Here is an 18,107-nt window from a genome sequence, read left to right on the forward strand (position 1 = left end):
GATGGCAGGTATGTGGGACATTTGTTTGATGAGTGAAATGGGCTTGGGGACTTAAAGAACCAGACTCAGTAATCTGGAATTTTACAAATGCAACTGTTTGTAAAAATCATAAAAGTTTGCATTCCGCCAACATTCTTCACCTTTACCATTTCCTTCTATTAAAATTATTATTAGCCAAAATATAGAAGTCATTTTTTAAAAACAGCCTGCTGCTGCTAAGTCACTTCAGTAGTATCTGACTCTGTGTGACCTCATAGATGGCAGCCCATCAGGCTCCCCCATCCCTGGGATTCTCCAGGCAAGAACACTGGAGTAGGTTGCCATTTCCTTCTCTAATGCATGAAAGTGAAAAGTGAAAGTGAAGTCGCTCAGTCATGTCCGACTCTTCGCAACCCCATGGACTGCAGCCTACCAGGCTCCTCCATCCAAGGGATTTTCCAGGCAAGAGTACTGGAGTGGGTTGCCATTGCCTTCTCTGAAAAACAGCCTGCTAAGGTGTAATTTACGTATCGTGACGTCTAACAGTCTTCGTAAGTACCAGAGTGACACGGTACTGCAGCAGAGTTCGGAGTCCCTCAGCCGACTCCCGTCTTCTGTTTCTCCCCCTTTCCGCTGCATCTCAGTCTCTCTCGTTTCACCCATTTCCTCTCCTCCTGAGCTCTCAGTGTGGCCTCGCCTCACCCTGCTCCTCTGCCCTTCTAAGCCCCATTTGCCTCTTGCATTCTGTCTTCCTTTCTCTCACCTCTAGGACTTTAACTTCCTACTCCATCACCTCTATTTTTCTTTTCTCTGTTTTTATTCTTCCCCTTCATCTCTGAGATAATGTATTTGAAAGTGTTTCTAAAACCACAACCATCATAACGTTATTTCACACATGCGTTTAAAAAGTTACATGCTATTTGTTCTTAAGTCCTTAACAGTATCTACAATGTTATCTAGTGTGTTATGACTACGATAAATCTACTGACTTCCATCAACAAGGCATGCTTAATTTTTTTTCCCCTTGATGGAGGAGGAAAATCCACGAGTTCAGTCCTATCAATAACCAAAGGCACACATCTGCAGGAGAGCTGACCAGTTTCAGAATGTGGTATGCACTAAAAATAGAATAAAGCTAACTGGAATTGAACTCTCAATTAATAAAGAAAAAAGTTTTAAGCTTTTTATAAAGATTTCAACTTGATTTGAATATATAAAATACAGATGTAATAAACTGAAATCACTAAGATATAAAAGCTAAAACTGCATTAATACAGTAAAAGTCCAACATTAAACAATAAATTACCAAATCAATCTTTAGTCCCATGTTGTACATTTTCAATGATTTGTCCCATGTGACTCTGTTTTCAGGTTTGAAGAGGAAATCAGATAGTTTAGATGTCAATTCTGGAATCATTGCTTCAACACGATATCTATGGTTAACAAAATAAAGAAAATTCAAAATTTAATTGAATTTAGCCTAAGTTGAAAATATGGTATCACAGTATAAAGCACACTAATTTAACAAATAATATAAAGAAAATTTGAAGGTAATATTAGCGATTTAAAATACTAATATTCAATTGTAAGTTGTTGCTTAGTTGCTAAGTCATGTCTGACTCTTTTGTGACCCCATGGACTGTAGCCGGTCAAACTCCTCTGTCCATGGAATTCTCCAGGCAAGAATACTGGAGCAGGTTGCCATTCCCTTCTCCAGGGGATCTTCCTGACCCAGAGATCAAGCCTGTGTCTCCTGCATTGGGAGGCAGATTCTTTACCACTGAGCCACCAGGGAAGCCAGTAACAGTTTTATTTAAATATGCATTGCAATAGTTAATATAAATTATTTAAAAATTCATTTTTCAACAAATTTTGTTTGTACTGTTTCTATAGTTGTCTTTTTTTTTTTTTTTTTTAATTATTTGGCTGCACCGTGTCTTAGTCGCAGAACCCAGGTGGGCCTTTGTTGCTGTGTGCGGGCTCCCCTCTGGGTCTGGCTTGTCTCCAGAGTGCACATGCTCAGTAGTCAAGGGGAGTGGGTGTAGTTGCCCTATGGCTTGTGGGATCTCAGTTCCCCAAGCAGGGATTGAATCATGTCCCCTGTATAGGGCGGTGGATGCTTAACCACTGGACCATCAGGGAAGTCCCTATTGTTGTCTTTTTAAAAGGACTACTTTCATTTACAATTTTTCTAAATTCTTTCTCATAAACTTTTACATGCTCTATTTATCATAAGCCTTAAGTAACTGATGAGATGCTTATGCGGTTGTGCAGCATCTTGTGGCCTTAATTCTTAAGAATGTAATATGATATAAGCAGAGGTCAGAAAACTTTTCAGTAAAGAGCCAGATGGTAAATAATCTGGCTTTGCTTCATGACATAGAACATAGACTTCATGTTCCATGTTGCAATTATTCAACTTTATTAGTGTAGCAGTGAAACAGCCATAGACAATATATAATAAATGGGTCTGTCTGTATTATAATTAAACTGTCAGTTTTCACTCCAATCCCAAAGAAAGGCAGTGCCAACGAATGTTCAAACCATACAACTGCACTCATTTCATGTGCTAGCAAGGTAATGCTCAAAACCCCTCAAACTAGGCTTCAACAGTACATGAACTGAGAACTTCAGATTTACAAGCTGGATTTAGAAAATGCAGGGTTTAGAAAACCAGAGATCAAATTGCCAACATCTGTTGTATCAAAGAAAAAGCAAGGGAATTTCAGAAAAATATTTATTTCTGCTTCACTGCTGTTGCTGCTAAGTCGCTGCAGTCGTGTCTGACTCTGTGCGACCCTATAGACAGCAGCCCACCAGGCTCTCCCGTCCCTGGGATTCTCCAGGCAAGAACACTGGAGTGGGTTGCCATTTCCTTCCCCAATTTTCTGCTTCACTGACTTCTGCTAAAGGCTTTGACTGTGTGGATCACAGCAAACTGTGGAAAATTCTTAAAGTGATGGGGATACCAGACTACCTTACCTGTCTCCTGAGAAATCTGTATTCAGGACAAGAAGCAACAGTTAGAACTGGACATGAAACAATGGACCGCTTTAAAGTTGGGAAAGGAATAGGCAAGGCTGTATGTATATTGTCACCCTGCTTATTTAACTTCTATGCAGAGTACATCATGTGAATTGCTGGGCTGGATGACTCATAAGCTCTAATCAAGATTGCTGGGAGAAATATCAACAACCTCAGATATGCAGATGATACCACTCTAGAGGAAATCAACCCTGATTATTCATTGGAAGGATTGATGCTGAAGCTGAAGCTCCAATACTTGGGCAACCTGATGGGAAGAACTGACTCACTAGAAAAGACCCTGATGCTGGGAAAGATTGAAAGCAGGAGAAGGGGGTGACAGAGGATGAGATGGTTGAATGCACTCAGTGACTCAATGGACATGAGTTTGAGCAAGCTCAGGGAGATGGTGAAGGACTGGGAAGCTTCTCGTGCTGCAGTCCATTGGGTCGGAAAGAGTCAGACACCGCTGAGCCACTGAACAACAACCCTCCCCCCTGCCCCCGCCACCGAAAGAAACTCAGTCAAATTTGGTTTTCTAAATAACATATAAACAACTCTTAAAAATATGGTTTAAAAAAGTCTGCACAATTTCCCTTAGTGTATTTGAATTTGAAACAACAGGTTCCTAAAAAATATCCTTAAAAAGCAGCTTACAGAAAAAATTATAACAGAATCTGCCTGCCAATGCAAGAGAACTCAGAAGACATAAGTTCGATCCCTGGGTTGGGAAGATCCCCTGGAGGAGGAAATGGCAACCCACTTCAGTATTCTTGCCAGGAAAATTCCATGGACAGGGTAGCCCAGAGGGTTACAGTTCATGGGTTGCAAAGAGTCGGATACAACTGTGCAACTAAACACGCACACGTGTACACACACACATACACAATATCCTTAAAAGCACTTACAGAAAAAATTATATATATTTGCAAGAGAAATATATTGGGGAAATAAACTTTATCTTTAAGTGGTTCACTTAATGGAAAGGTGAAATGTTGAAAAGACCACAAAATACTCTAAGAAAAAACCAATCTATTTTTACAGTTATTAGTTCTTGAAGTGGAAATTCCTAGTTTTGTGAAGTATTCACTAGAAGTGATTTTTTTTTCTGTCTTCAAGTTTGAAAATTCGATGGTACATATTACTCTATTTTTATTAATCCACGTTTCAACCAAGTGACTTTATAAGTAATTTCTATTTCCTGTTCACTATCAAATAATGTCTTATAGCTAATGAAGTAGCACTGAATTCTTGGAGAAGGCACTGGCAACTCACTCCAGTACTCTTGCCTGGAAAATCCCATGGATGGAGGAGCCTGGTAGGCTGCAGTCCATGGGGTCGCTAAGAGTTGGGCACGACTAAGCAACTTCACTTTCACTTTTCACTTTCATGCACTGGAGAAGGAAATGGCAACCCACTCCAGTGTTCTTGCCTGGAGAATCCCAGGGACGGGGGAGCCTGGTGGGCTGCCATCTATGGGGCTGCAGAGTCGGACACGACTGAAGCAACTTAGCAGCAGTAGCAGCAGCACTGAATTCTAGATAGATCAATGTCATTGAATTCAAAACCATGATTATAAATAGGAAATTGTACTCACAGATTTCCATGGAATTTTTTAGAAGCCTTGCTGTAAAGTTATTTTTTTCTCAAAGAGGAATAAAAAATCCACAAATAAATTAGCTGTCAGATACAGAAAGAAATGAAATATAAAAAACAAACAAAAAAAAATGAAAGTAAAAACCTTTTTTGGTTTGTAAAAGAAAATATTAAAAAAAAAGTCTTTGCAATGATTTATTTTCCATTAAAAAACAAACTCTTGAAATATATTTAACTTGTTTTCTTACTGAATTCTTAACCACTTTCCAGCCTGATGTATCTTGATAGTAACCTAAAATTTCTTGAGCAGTTTGTTGGGCAAGTGCCTTATAGTCCATCTACCTGCAAATATGCAAAGTATTAAAAGCAAATGACTGGTGAGAAAGAAATTATACAAAGATTTTTTTAAATGCTCTATTTCATTTTAATACTATTTCTAAATGTCTGTCACATAGCAATGAACAATAATTCTGTTTTCAATGCATGCATGCATGGATCTCTTCTTTTTTATTCAGTATTTCAAATGAGAAAATGTGATACATCACAAAGAGCAGGCTTTAGCTTTGGAGTCAGAGACTGGAGTCAAATCCTGTCTCTGCCACTGACAAATTGTAAACCACATTATTTAATATTTCTCTTTCCCCATTTTATCAAACTGTAAAACTGGGATAATACCTAAGTCAGTAGAACTGATGTGAGGATTAACTGAAACAATACACTAAACATCTTACCCCTTTCCCTGGCACATATTATTTCTAACAGCTCAGTCTTGCTTCCTTTCTCCTGTGAAGCAACGTAATCTCCTGATCAGGGGTTACTGGGGCTTCGTCTCTTTCACAGTGAGTGGCAGTGGCGCTGAGGACCTGAGCCCGGCTTCCTCTGCAAAGTCAACGTCTTCCTGTTTCCTTCTCTCCCTCTTAGCGCCAATCACATTGAGCTTCCTGGTTGTTCCTCAGATACAATCAGCAACTTCCTACCTCAGGGTCTTTGTACTTGCTGTTCCCTGTGCTTTTAACTGTTCTTCCTCAGTGTGCCCACAACTGACTCCTCCTCATTGGTGTCTTTGCTTAAATATACTCTTCAGAGAGGATCAAGTTCATATCAATTCAGATCAAACAGACGTATTAAACTCTTGCTAAGGGCTAAATATTGTGGTATCTGTGGCAAAAGCAGTTGAGTATGATCCTGTTCCTGCTTTGAATGAGCTCAGGAAGGTGGTGTCTCATTGGTCCTTTGGCCCATCACCCATAAGGGAAGCTGGCTGGTGTGGTGGAAAGAATGACAACACAGAACTGGATTCAAATCTTGGCTTTGCCATTTACCACCAGCTTTATAATTTAGGGTAAACTGCTTAGCCTTTGGACTTCGATTTTCATTTCTATAGACAGGGAATAGTAATACCTGTCTCATGGGGTTATTATGAGGATTAAGTGATTTAATATATGTAGAAGTGACTGAAACAGTGTCAGGCCCTTCTTGGTGATCAAAGGTTAGTTTTTGCTTTTTCTTTAAATGGACATATTTAAATCTAGCTAAAAACAAACAAACAACCAAAAACTCTCCTAAAAGCTGCCTGAATAAACCTCAGAGTTTAATTATCAGCATATGTCTTCCTGCTCTCACCTAAATGCCTTTAGGTTGGATCATAAATCTACTTTTCTCTTGTTTTAGTTCTTCGGCAAGGTGTAGCACCTAATTGACATATATATTTGAAAAACGTTTGGTAAACTGTTATAATTCCTTCTTCTTAGGAGACTCTTGGTTTCTTTACCTTTCCTAGTAGATCTAAGCCAGAATTTTAATAACTACTGGGACTCTTCTCCAAATCCTGATGGATATCTCCATATCTTTTAACCTGTGAAGGAACAAAAGTGGAAGCAGAATTATTTTGATCCATGAATTAGAAAATATATTTGATAATTTCCTTAATATTTTTTCAGTGTCTTTGATTTGTACTTTATGTACTCATTCGGAAACATGTACTATATGTTTCCTCAATGTAAGAAAAAGGTAGTAAGAACATAAAGATAATGTTTATGAAAAGAATCTTTGAGAAATTACCTTTTAAAAGGACAGGTTTAAAAGACACTTAAGTGTGAAATGTGGATTAAAATGTCTAAGTTTTTAAGCTCATGCCACTAACAATCCTTGGTTGGTCCCCGACCTGGACTTCTCCCAGCATTTTTAACACAGTCCTTTATTTCCTACCAACAACATACTTGATACTGAAGGATCAGGAAATCGCAGATTTTTTGCAACATATCACTAGAATATAAACTTTCTGCAAGGACTTTGTCTTATTCATTTTCAAATCGCTAGCACTGCTTACTGCCACAACAAACATGTGCTTAACTGAACCACTCAACTAAATTTTATAGCTTCTGGACCTTTTCGTTTGCCAAGAAAAAAAAAAAAAAGGTATGGTTAAGCCTAGTGGGCTAGAGAGGGTGACGAGATGAAAAGAGCCAACGGCAAGACTCCAGTTGGACAGTATTACCTGGTGATGTAACACTGGTTGTGCAGGAACATGTTCAGATGGGATAATGATCAAGGATATCTTCACCCACAGGGTCAGTGGAAAATAAACACAAACCAATATTGAGATGGCATCTTTTTCTGATAACACCACTCGGTTGAAACTGGTTTCTTCGCACCCCACATCCTGTCCCAGCCTTGTAAACAGGTTCCCATATGTTGTTAAGTGGCTCTTTACATCTGTTTGTATAATCTCCCTCTTTCTGGGCTGCCTGAGTGGGTCCCCAATCCGTGCTGGGTCACTGCCATTCTTCCCTGGGAATCAAGGTCCCCAAGGACTTTGTTAAGTGTCATCGCGGGCCCAACTCCCTCCTCCAATTCCGCGTCTGCTTTGAACTCGAGGGGGCTGGTGGGGAGACCAGGGAAGCCGGGTTCACGGAAGGGAAGGGGAAGGCGCAGAGGGAGGGAGCGAAGAACGTGGTCTGGGGAGCGGCCCCCCGGGCCCAGTGGCTGTTTTATCCTGGGAGCGGGTTTCTGAAAGCAGGGAGGCCGAGCGTGTGGGGAGGACTGGAATGGAGGGGCTAGCTCTCAAAAGACTGAAACGGAAGCGCCAGGGTTCCAGGTCCCCCTTTCTGCCCAGTCCCCTCTTGAAGCCTCGGGAAACTGGCCGAAGGAAGCTCAGCCTGTCATCCGTGGAGACCGGCCGCACGGAGCCGTAACGAAGACCGGGAGGACGTAGCTCGTGCCGGTCAACAACGCCGAGGTAGCCTGGGATCTCCGCACCCCGGAAGACCCGGAAGGAAAAACTACACTTCCCAGCGGCGACCGCGACCCAGCCCCGTTCTCTCCGTCCCGCCCCTCGCCCCGCCCTCTTACGAGCACCACGCATGCGCACCGCAAGTCAGCGCCATGTTGGGTCAGTTTGAAAGCTAGCGCGGGCGTAGCCCTGGGATGTGACGGCGCAGGGAGATGCGAGCGAGCTGAGGCGGAGGCGGGGCGGCTACCCGGTCGGGATGCTTTGTCGCGTCTCCCATCCGGTGACAGCCCAAGGCTTTCAGTGGAGAGTTGTGGACGTGTGCGCTTTTCTCGTTTTTTTTAAATTTTTTTGGGCCTTCGTCGGTGAGTTCGGCCCGAACGGTGGGTGTATTTCCGAGGGGCGTCCCATTCCTTGACAGCCTGAGGGAGGGGAGGGCTAAGGGAAAGATGGCGGGGTGGGAGAGGGACGGCGTTTCCCGAGGCAAGGCGCGGGCTGACAGGCCGGGTGGGAAGCGGGCAGCTTCAAGAGGAGGGGCTCGGAATGGGATGGAGGGGGCCTGACCTGGCCCTCGGGCGCTTCCGGAGGTTGAAGCGGGCGGGGAGGGAGGCTCTCGGGCTTCGGGGGCCGCCGCCTCGCAAAGACTCAGCCCGCCCAGTCCTGTTGTCTGATAACGGTTTAGAGAAGCTGTGTCTGTGACCGCGGCGTTGGGTGGGCTGGCGGGGGATGCTGGAATCCCCGAGGGAGGTGGGTCCTAGTTCATTCAGGGGGGCAGGCTTTGAACCCGAAGATGCCCCTCAGCAGGGGCGCCAGCGATCTTCGCTTTCCAGGGTCATTAAGTCTTGTTTTTGCGGCAACCACAAACACGTTCATTTTCCTAACATAAATCACAGAGCCGTTGAGTCGTTTGTTTATTATTTCCTGTGAGCTATTACCATATTGGTTGGTTAACGCTGTACGTTCTGCGTTTGAATCAAAGGTAGTTGAAACCACTGGCCACTCGTTTCAGCATTATATTCGTCGGAATGATGGATTTCCTTTTGGAGCGGCATGCTGAAGTGTTTACGGAAGAAACGGTAAGAGACAGCGAATTTGCTTCAAAATAATTCTGTGGCGAACGTGAGGAGAAGTGGGTGGATAAAGAGTGTGGTTGTGTTGGTTATTGATGCAGAATGAGGGTGCCCAGGAGTTGACTTAAATTTTCTTCTTCTGTGTACTTTTGGAAACTGCCCAGTAATAATTCAGTCGTGGGTTTTCTTTTTGCTTCTTGTGAATTAAGATAAATGTTATTACCCACTTACTGAGAACTGTAACTTAACAGCTTTCCCTTTTAGGGTTTTGTTTTTGTTTTTAAGATTTTGTAAAATAAAATATAAAATTGGTAACCTGTGCCGTGTTGGAGTAAGGGAAGAAGTGTTTGGTCAGGTTTGTCATCCCAGCAGTATTTACTCGAGAAGATTTAAAATCATTAGAAAGGTGAAGAAAGGGCAAAGCTGACTTGGTCTAGCCGTATCAGAACATTCAGGGAAATAACAATTATCTTACATTCTACTGATGCTTCGGTTGACTACTGTCAGCTCTGACCTTTTTCTCTTCTTAAACTGAAGACTTTCTCACTGTTCTAAAATCAAATTTGACAGCTATTGAAATTACATTAAATATTGTTATAACTTAAACATTCCCAACATTATAACCCCCGATTGAGGGCGGGAGGAGAAGGGGACGACAGAGGATGATGGTTGGATGAATTTGAGTAAACTCAAGGAGTTGATGATGGAAGGGGAAGCCTGGCCTGCTGCAGTCCGTGGGATTGCAAAGAGTCGGACATGACTGAGTGAGTGAACTGAACTGAAACATGTTATAATATCATAGCATATGATAAGTCCTAGACATTAAGCTTTCATTTTTACTTCAGAAAATCCATGATTTGATTCTTAAAAGAATGTCGTATTATTTACTGAAGTAGTCCCTGTTCATTTGTTGCTGTTGCTGCTGCTAAGTCGCGTCAGTCGTGTCCGACTCTGTGCGAACGCATAGACGGCAGCCCACCAGGCTTCCCCGTCCCTGGGATTCTCCAGGCAAGAACACTGGAGTGGGTTGCCATTTCCTTCTCCAATGCAGGAAAGTGAAAAGTGAAAGTGAAGTCGCTCAGTCCTGTCCGACTTTTAGCCCCGTGGACTGCAGCCTACCAGGCTCCTCCGTCCATGGGATTTTCCAGGCAAGAGTACTGGAGTGGGGTGCCAATTGCCTTCTCCGGTTCATTTGTTACTTCTTAGGTTTTCAAATATACTGTTGTTGCTATATTAATGTAGACTGAAATTCTCTCAATTTTAATAATGGAAAAAAAGAGTGCATTGAGGCAATTTTTCCATACTGTTAAGTCTCCTTCGAGAGGAGGGCTGAATCTGTTTTACATGAGAATTGAAAATAGGGTAGTATCAAAAAACGAATGTCAGAAAAGGATTGTTAAAACTGCATTATTTTAGGAAAAGAACATTTTGCCAGCTTATTTCATGGTAAGACTTGCAGTTTATTTATTGATGAATATTGTAAATTATTTTGTTTGCTCAAATCTTTGGGGAAAAGGTTGCCTAAAGTTACATATTGGCATTTAAAATGTTGAAAGTGGATAATTAGTCTCCATTTTTCCTTCTTGTTTCAACTATGTCATTTGATGCCTTTTAAAAATTTATCAGGCTCCTACTGTGTGTAGTGTATGGTGGGCTTATGAGTTGAACAGTATTTTGTATAGGGGAATGTTATGTATTATGATGTCATAAGAGTGTATGAGCATAAGAAAAGACTACGTCAGTAGTTTACAGGACTTTAAAAAAAGTGAGTATTCTTCCCTTGACACTTTCTATATAGTCTTAGATGATTTTTTAAAAAATGTATTTGTTTTTAGTTGGAGGATAATTACAATATTGTGTTGGTTTCTGCCATATCAACATGAATCAGCCATACATATGTCCCCTCCTTCTTAAATCCCCTCCCACCTTCCATCCCACCCCATCCCATACCTCTAGGTTATCACAGAGCAGCAGATCTGAGCTCCCTGCATCATTCATCAGATAATTTTTGTATATATAATTCCTAGCATATATTAGGTGCTCAATACATGGAGAAGGAAATGGCAACCCACTCCAGTATTCTTGACTGGAGAATCCCATGGACGGAGGAGTTTGGTGGGCTACAGTGCATGGGTCACAAAGAGTCGGACACGACTGAGCGACTTCACTTCACATGTTTTCTAAATCGATGATGAAAGAATTTACAGTAATTAAAATGGAAAATATATAATGTGCATTGCCTAAAAATAATTTATAGATAATGAGTTTTATTTTGTAAAGTTGTAAAAAGTTTATACAAATTTAGTAGTTTCTCTGTGTGTGGCCTATTATTTTAATTGGAACTTTAATCTTTTCTTTTTGTATTATAGTTGCTTTTAGGAGAAATGAATAGAAATCACCAATTTTGAGGAAGCCATGGCAAAATCAGATACAAAACACAGAGTTTGTTCTCGGCAATCTTCAGTATCTTCTCTGTTAAGCTGCAACCTGAGTGGCAGTAATTCCTCTAACTCTGGCTCTATTCAGTATAAGGATAAACTGTACAGTTCTGCATCTCAGGCTCTACAGGCCTATATTGATGATTTTGATCTAAGCCAAATGTGTCTTGGTGCAAGCACTGGAAAGATTAACATTGATAAATGTTCTGCTAATATGCCGGAATTCTCCAACTACATTTGTAAACCAAACAATGGTATGCTTTTATCCTTTGTTTTCTTTTTACCTATTAATTTAAAGAATTTTGAGAGATGTATAGTAGTCTTAGAAAATTAGATGCTTTATTTTGTTCTTTTGGAATAAAAAATGACTTGTAATGTTGAGATCTGTATATATTTCTTAAATGATTCTGTGATTTTTGGTTCTCTGGAGTTTTGGGGTAAAGATCCTCTTTTAACTTTGGAGTAGAAGCTCATAAAATGCAACTAGTAATAGCAGATGGCTGATTCTAAACCCTTAAGCCATTCTGTTACAGTGTAATGGACAGAGCATTGACTTGGTGGTTCTAGCTTTCATTACCTAGCTTAATGACTTTAAGCAAATCTCAGTCTTTCAGAATTTATACTTGATCAGTTCAGTTGAGAGGATAGGGCTATATTAGTCTTCTTATCTGTATTCTGTGGGGCAGTAACATTCACAGGATGTTAAGGATTTTTCCTTGGTCAGAGGTCCATTGGGGCTTCCCTGGTGGATCAGTTGGTAAAGATTCCACCTGCAATGCGCAAGACTTGGGTTCCATCCCTTGCTTGAGAAGATCCCCTGGAAGAGGACATGGCAACCCACTCCACTGTTCTTGCCTAGAGAATCCCCTTGGACAGAGGAGCCTGGCAGGCTGCAGTCCATGGGGTTGCTAAGAGTCAGACACAACTGAGTGACTAAGCACAGCACAGCACGGTATCGAGGTCCGTGAAGACAAGTTTGGAAAATGCATCTGTTGATAACCCAGTTAACACTTGACTGACCCCTAGGGTGAAAAAAGTTTACATCAACTGTTAGAAAAAAGTGGGCAGTATATTCCAGAAAAGGAGAATTAGAACAGCTGTTCTGTGCGTGTGAATGCTATTTCAGGGTTAGCAAGCAAGAAAGCAAATTATTTTTTCACCTAGTTTAATGACTTGTTTTTTTTCCTGTGTTGAAGCCAGTTGAGTGACCAGTATTCATGTGAGTGTATTAGTGCATTGGGTGTGTCTAGATGAAGAAACTGTAAATTAAAGAATATGAGAATATTTAGGAGGCTGGAAAGCAAAAAGTGTAGCAAGTAGTTAAATTGAAGACATATGAAGGAAAAAAATCATATCCAGTTACATCAACCTATACCTTTCAGGCTTTTAATCAAAGCTTGAGTAAAGATTAAGGAAAAACAGCAAACATGATTCTTAATTCTTAATTCTCATTTACTGTTGAATGTTATGAAGTATTTTTATATGTGATACAGGAAGATAAACAGAATTCTTCTTTGTTTTTCAGCTTTTGAAAATCTTGATGACAAAAGACATTTATCCTTATCCTATAGAGGACAAACTCTTAATGACATAGACTCCATTAGTCTAACAACTGATGATCTATTAAAGCTTCCAGCAGATGGATCATTTTCTTTCACTTATTTTGGATCAGGTCACGGAAGTAGCAAGAAAAACAGGAAACATATTGGAAGACTGAGTTCATCTGACAGAGAAAAGAAGCAGAATTTTCAAGAACCAGCTGCTCTCCAGGGCAAGGATAACTTAGTTACCCCACTTGTATACACAAATATAAAAGGAAGGCAATGTGGTAGGCTAAAAAACCCAAAACTCATGAATAAGGCTAATAAAAGCGTTTCTGTACCATCTTTATCTTTTTCCAAAAAATTATCTTTTAGGGACAGTTCAGAACACAATCTTGAAAAGAATTACCCAAGATGGCTCACTAGCCAGAAGTCTGACCTTAATATTTCAGGGATAACTAGTATACCGGACTTCAAGTACCCAGTCTGGCTCTACAATCAAGACTTGTTACCTGATACAGATAGTCAAAGAATACATCAAATGTCTAAAGAAGATCAATGTTCTCCGAGGCATAGTTACCAGGCACAAAGAACTTCTCGGCTAATGAATAAATTAGATTGTTTTGAATATTCTTTTGAACCTTCATGCATTTCACATTCCTTGTGTGAGGATAAAGGATTACTGAATGAATATAAATGTGGTCCTGAACCTAGCCATTGTCTGTGTGAGAATCTGCTTCTTCCAGGATCCAAAAAGCCATTCAGTGGTAATTGTTTTGTTTTTTTGTGTTTTTACTGTTTTTAAGAACCAAAGAAAGTGCTGTAAATTTGATGTAGTATCTAGGATCTGTTATATTCTTGATAGAATGCTCAAGTTATATTTTTGTTTTGAACTCTTATCACCTTTATTTATGTAGTATTCTGTGACTAGAAAAATGTCTTATTTTTTTCTTTGTGTCACAACAAATGTTACATTTTAACATAGCTTGCTATTGTGGATATGTTTATATTCCAAATAATGTAAATTCTTGTTGCCTTTATAAGATTTTACTATGCTTTGCGTTTATTTCTTTTCTTAAATAATTAATGTAATCTTTTAAATTAGGTGACAAAATTGAATTGCTTATCCTGAAGGCCAAGAGAAATCTAGAGCATTGTACTGAAGAGTTACCAAAGACTATGAAAAAGGATGACAGTCCTTGTTCATTAGATAAACTTGAAGCGGAAAGATCATGGGAAAATATTCCTGTTACTTTGTAAGTTAAAATGCAGCATTCAGTTTTCCAAATGAAGAATGCCATGTGCACATCTGGTTTCATCTTTAAGTAACTTAATGATAATTAACAATGGTAGTATCATGGTATTTTTATAGAGCATAACTTTCAGTGTTGTTTGCTTTAGATCGCATTTTTCATTAGTTACCACAAGAAGGTGGTAACTTTAGGTACCTTATATAACTTTTGTTTTTGTTACATGATCCTTTCGTTGCACTATAAAATATTGATATATGTTTAATAGGAATTAGAACCAAAAGCAACTCTTTTGCAAATGGAGAAGGCTATTAAAATTTTACTACTTTCTTTTTTCACTTTTAAGTTTTATCTCCCTCTATATTCTCTATATTTTAGAATATTCATTTCTCTTCATTTACATTTTAATATTTTTCAATCATTATTTTCCATAAATGATGGTAGAATTTTTGTATAGTAAATGTTTGAAGTTTCTAAGAGTGTTTTCATTTGTGTGCTAAACCTCTCTGTGATATAGTTGCTCAGAATAATTTAAAAAGTGTTTACCCATGAATGTGAGCGTAGAGGAAGAATCTAGGAAAGCTTCTTTTCTCAGTGATATTAATTCCATGTCAGAAATGCATTCTTTGTAATCCTAAATCCTGTCCTAGGCTCTGATAATTTAATATCTTTAATTGTCTAAACCTTCATTCTGTTCAGAGTTTATTTCCTGACTCCTTCAATTACTTCTCAGTTGAGCGTCTTATTTTCTTAAGTGTGGACGTTGACTGTAATTGCAGTTTAGAATCTTGATTCTGTGATTTCCTTGCTGAGATTTTGTACAGGTTGCTTCTACTTTGGGGTTGTGAGGATTCAGTTGACTAGAAAATAAATATAAGGTACTTAGGACAGTTTCTGATTTATGACGCTCCCTTGTAAATTGTAATAGTGGTGGTGATCATCCAGAATATTTTTTGTTTGTTCAGCTTCATTTCTCAACTGTTGGTTCATTAATGTGTTTAGAAAAAAACACACAAAAAAACTAGGATTAATGATTAGTTCACTTAATTCTTACAGTTCTCTTATTTTTCATATTTACTAATTTCTTATTTTCTTATCAGTTGGTTGTATTGTGTGTATTTGTAAAATCCTATAGGGTGAGCAAATATCAGAGGTGTTTAAATTGAGTAAAGTTTTTGAATATACTAAATGTATTTTGTAATTAGATACTATGACTTCTGACTTGTATAATTATCATTAATGGTTTGCCCTAGTTCACTTTCATGCATTGGAGAAGGAAATGGCAACCCACTCCAGTGTTCTTGCTTGGAGAATCCCAGACGCGGGGGAGCCTGGTGGGCTGCTGTCTATGGGGTCGCACAGAGTCGGATACGACTGAAGCGACTTAGCAGCAGTAGTACCATCATATTATGATGGATATGTTTTACATAAAATTATTGATGGTGTGATAAGATATAGATCTGACTTCAGTGTGATATTGATAAATTATTAATCTGTCATTAAAAACAAAATTGACTAGGTAATAGTGTGCTAAAAGAATAACCACAGCCAGAAAATTGTTTTTGTTTTTTTGGTTTAACTTTCTGTAATAGAAAATGTCAAACACATACAAAAGTAGAGGAATAGTATGATAAATCCATATGTATCCAGCACTCATTTTTTTATAATCAGATAAATGCTTTTTTGATGATAGTTGGTGGATGTACAAACTCTTTGGTAAAGAATGGGAGGAAAAACTACTTGGGAACAAGAAAAAGTTCATAGTAAATTACAAATCAGATGAGTGAATAATGAAGAACTGCTAATTACTGAGAAAAAAATTTGCATTATGATGTTTAAGTGTTTTAAGAGTCTTAGATATGTGACACGAGTTAGAAACACATATTGATATATAAATGAGAGAGATAGAATGAGTTTATTCTGTGCAGCTAATGGAATTTTGTTTTGAGAAAATATTTACTTTTGCTAGGGATGTACTTTTCTTCCCCTTGAACAGTAAGAAAAAAACTTTTATTTATTGAACTTCTTTTAAATGTCCCAGGTATGGAGAGTTAAATTTATGTAGTGTATGAGATAAGAAGGACTGCAAATGTAGAAACTGAAGTGAAGGTAAAGTTTTGTGAAGTCATACAATGATTGGGATTGGGATTTGAACTCAGGAATTTTAATTTCAGAATTAATCCTTCTCCCACTTTAATCTGTCCTTAGTGCCAGTTCTAGAGAAGTCTTTTCTGTTGCTTTGATGTAGGAGCATGTAGTTCCATCTTAATAGAAACTTATAAATTTGTGGGGGCTTTGTGTGTTAATATTGAGTGACCAAAAATGTTTAGTTGGAAAAATGTACTGCTTGTTTCAAACAAATGCGCTTTTGGAGGATACCTATATTTGAAGGCTCATTTATTTAATTAAAGACTAATGTCTTCAGTTTCTTTATCTTTTTTCTTAAAGCTTTACAGGAGAAGCAAGGAGATAGGGCATGATGAAGGAAGAAGTTTAGGGAGAAGATGAAGGAATTAACAAGCAACATCCATAGGAATCCTGTCTATAATGGTTACTTCATGGTGACCATTTAAAATGATAACAGTCAGTTATATACTGTCTAATTTTTATCAATTGGGAACTTATATACTGTCTTGTATCCTTAAATCCTAGCAAATCTCCTGTTCCTGTTAACACTGATGATAGTCCTCAAGAAATTCCAAAGACAAAGTATGCTAATGAATTCCTTGAAGATTTTTTAAATGATGATAATCAGGTGGGTGACGTTAAATCTTTTTATCTTATTAAAGGAATATTTATGACTAATTTATAGATATTAATTTCTAAGTTACTTGGATATTATAAAACAAAAAATGGCTCAAATCCTTTCTTCCCCAGCACATATCCATGAGACCATCACTCCTAGAATTACCGATAATTTTAGTATTCTGAAGTAGAGGGACCTGGGATTGAACTCTCTGGGGAGCCTAAATTGTCATTACAGTGATTTCTTTTTTTTTTTTTTCCTGGAAAACATGTAAAACAGCACCTTACAGAGTAAATTATATTTTCCCATAGGGCAGTTGCTTATTGAGAGTTGTGTTTCTAAGATACAGTTATACATCTGTTTAATTTAAAATGAGAAATTTATCACTCAGCTTTATAAAATCAGCACATGTACATCTTGCAAGTAATCCTGAAACAAAGTGTAAATGTTTATATATGTACGTAAGGAATGATTATAATACGATTTATAATTTTAATTCATGGCTGTTGAATATTAAATACACTTTTGAGATACTGACATCTGGAAGATTTGAGAGATTGAACATTCCAGACAAAAATTAGCTAAAAATTTTAATATATATCTTTTCCTTCAGTGACATTTACTATAGAAAGTAGAGGTTGTCAGAATATGTCTGACCTTAGTGCTCTAATAAGATACTATAGTAAATGCTGGGTAAATGAAACTTAATTATCAAATATTTATTTGCCAGATAAATTTGAGTACCAAACACTTTTCTAGGAATTGTATTCCTAATGGTGAATAAGAGAAGAATCCTTGCCTCTTGGATTTTTTATTCCAAGTTGGACAGAGGAGCTATATCAAAATGAAATAGGTAATGGTGACTGAATAACAACAACAAACAGTAATGTATAAGTGCTGTGCTCAGTCATGTCTGACTCTTTGCAGCCCCATGAACTACAGCCCACCGTCTGCTCTGTTCATGGGATTTCTCAGGCAAGAATACTGGAGTGGGTTGCCATTTCCTACTCCAGGGGATCTTCCCAACCCAGGGATTGAACCTGTGTCTCCTGCATTGGCAGATGGATTCTTTACACCATTGTGCCACCTGGGAAGCCCGTGTATAAAGGAGAGTCTTACACATGTTGTGAAGAAAAACTGATTGAGATAGAGAAACGAGGGCAGAGAAATTTTAGCTGGAGTGGGCGGGAACGGCCTCTCTTGTGAGGTGATGTTTGCATCAAAACCTAAAATG

At 38.7% G+C, this 18,107-nt stretch overlaps 3 protein-coding genes across 4 annotated transcripts in view; 2 read left to right on the top strand and 1 right to left on the bottom strand.

Annotated features, from left to right (window-relative positions):
• Nucleotides 1-8,065, bottom strand: part of STARD6 (StAR related lipid transfer domain containing 6) — a 20,173-nt gene extending 12,108 nt beyond the window's left edge. The window contains exons 1-5 of the mRNA XM_086372437.1: nucleotides 7,097-8,065; nucleotides 5,331-6,454; nucleotides 4,818-4,941; nucleotides 4,601-4,626; nucleotides 1,286-1,412 (exon numbers count right to left, since the gene is read on the bottom strand). Of these exons, the coding sequence (XP_086228563.1) occupies nucleotides 1,286-1,412; nucleotides 4,601-4,626; nucleotides 4,818-4,937 (273 nt within the window). The 5' untranslated portion in view covers nucleotides 4,938-4,941; nucleotides 5,331-6,454; nucleotides 7,097-8,065. The remainder of the gene's footprint in view (nucleotides 1-1,285; nucleotides 1,413-4,600; nucleotides 4,627-4,817; nucleotides 4,942-5,330; nucleotides 6,455-7,096) is intronic.
• Nucleotides 7,933-18,107, top strand: part of C24H18orf54 (chromosome 24 C18orf54 homolog) — a 22,460-nt gene continuing 12,285 nt past the window's right edge. The window contains exons 1-6 of the mRNA XM_086372434.1: nucleotides 7,933-8,193; nucleotides 8,808-8,904; nucleotides 11,268-11,590; nucleotides 12,862-13,644; nucleotides 13,983-14,133; nucleotides 16,780-16,882. Of these exons, the coding sequence (XP_086228560.1) occupies nucleotides 11,314-11,590; nucleotides 12,862-13,644; nucleotides 13,983-14,133; nucleotides 16,780-16,882 (1,314 nt within the window). The 5' untranslated portion in view covers nucleotides 7,933-8,193; nucleotides 8,808-8,904; nucleotides 11,268-11,313. The remainder of the gene's footprint in view (nucleotides 8,194-8,807; nucleotides 8,905-11,267; nucleotides 11,591-12,861; nucleotides 13,645-13,982; nucleotides 14,134-16,779; nucleotides 16,883-18,107) is intronic.
• Nucleotides 16,780-18,107, top strand: part of LOC147346307 (uncharacterized) — a 70,729-nt gene continuing 69,401 nt past the window's right edge. For both annotated transcript variants that reach the window (XM_086372436.1, XM_086372435.1), the window contains exon 1: nucleotides 16,780-16,882. The gene's annotated coding sequence lies outside the window, so the exon portion shown is untranslated. The remainder of the gene's footprint in view (nucleotides 16,883-18,107) is intronic.

This window comes from Bos grunniens, chromosome 24 (genome assembly GCF_055505025.1).
Source record: "Bos grunniens cultivar Pamir isolate PY7600 chromosome 24, Bosgru_T2T1.0, whole genome shotgun sequence".
NCBI classification, from domain to species: Eukaryota; Metazoa; Chordata; class Mammalia; order Artiodactyla; family Bovidae; genus Bos; species Bos grunniens.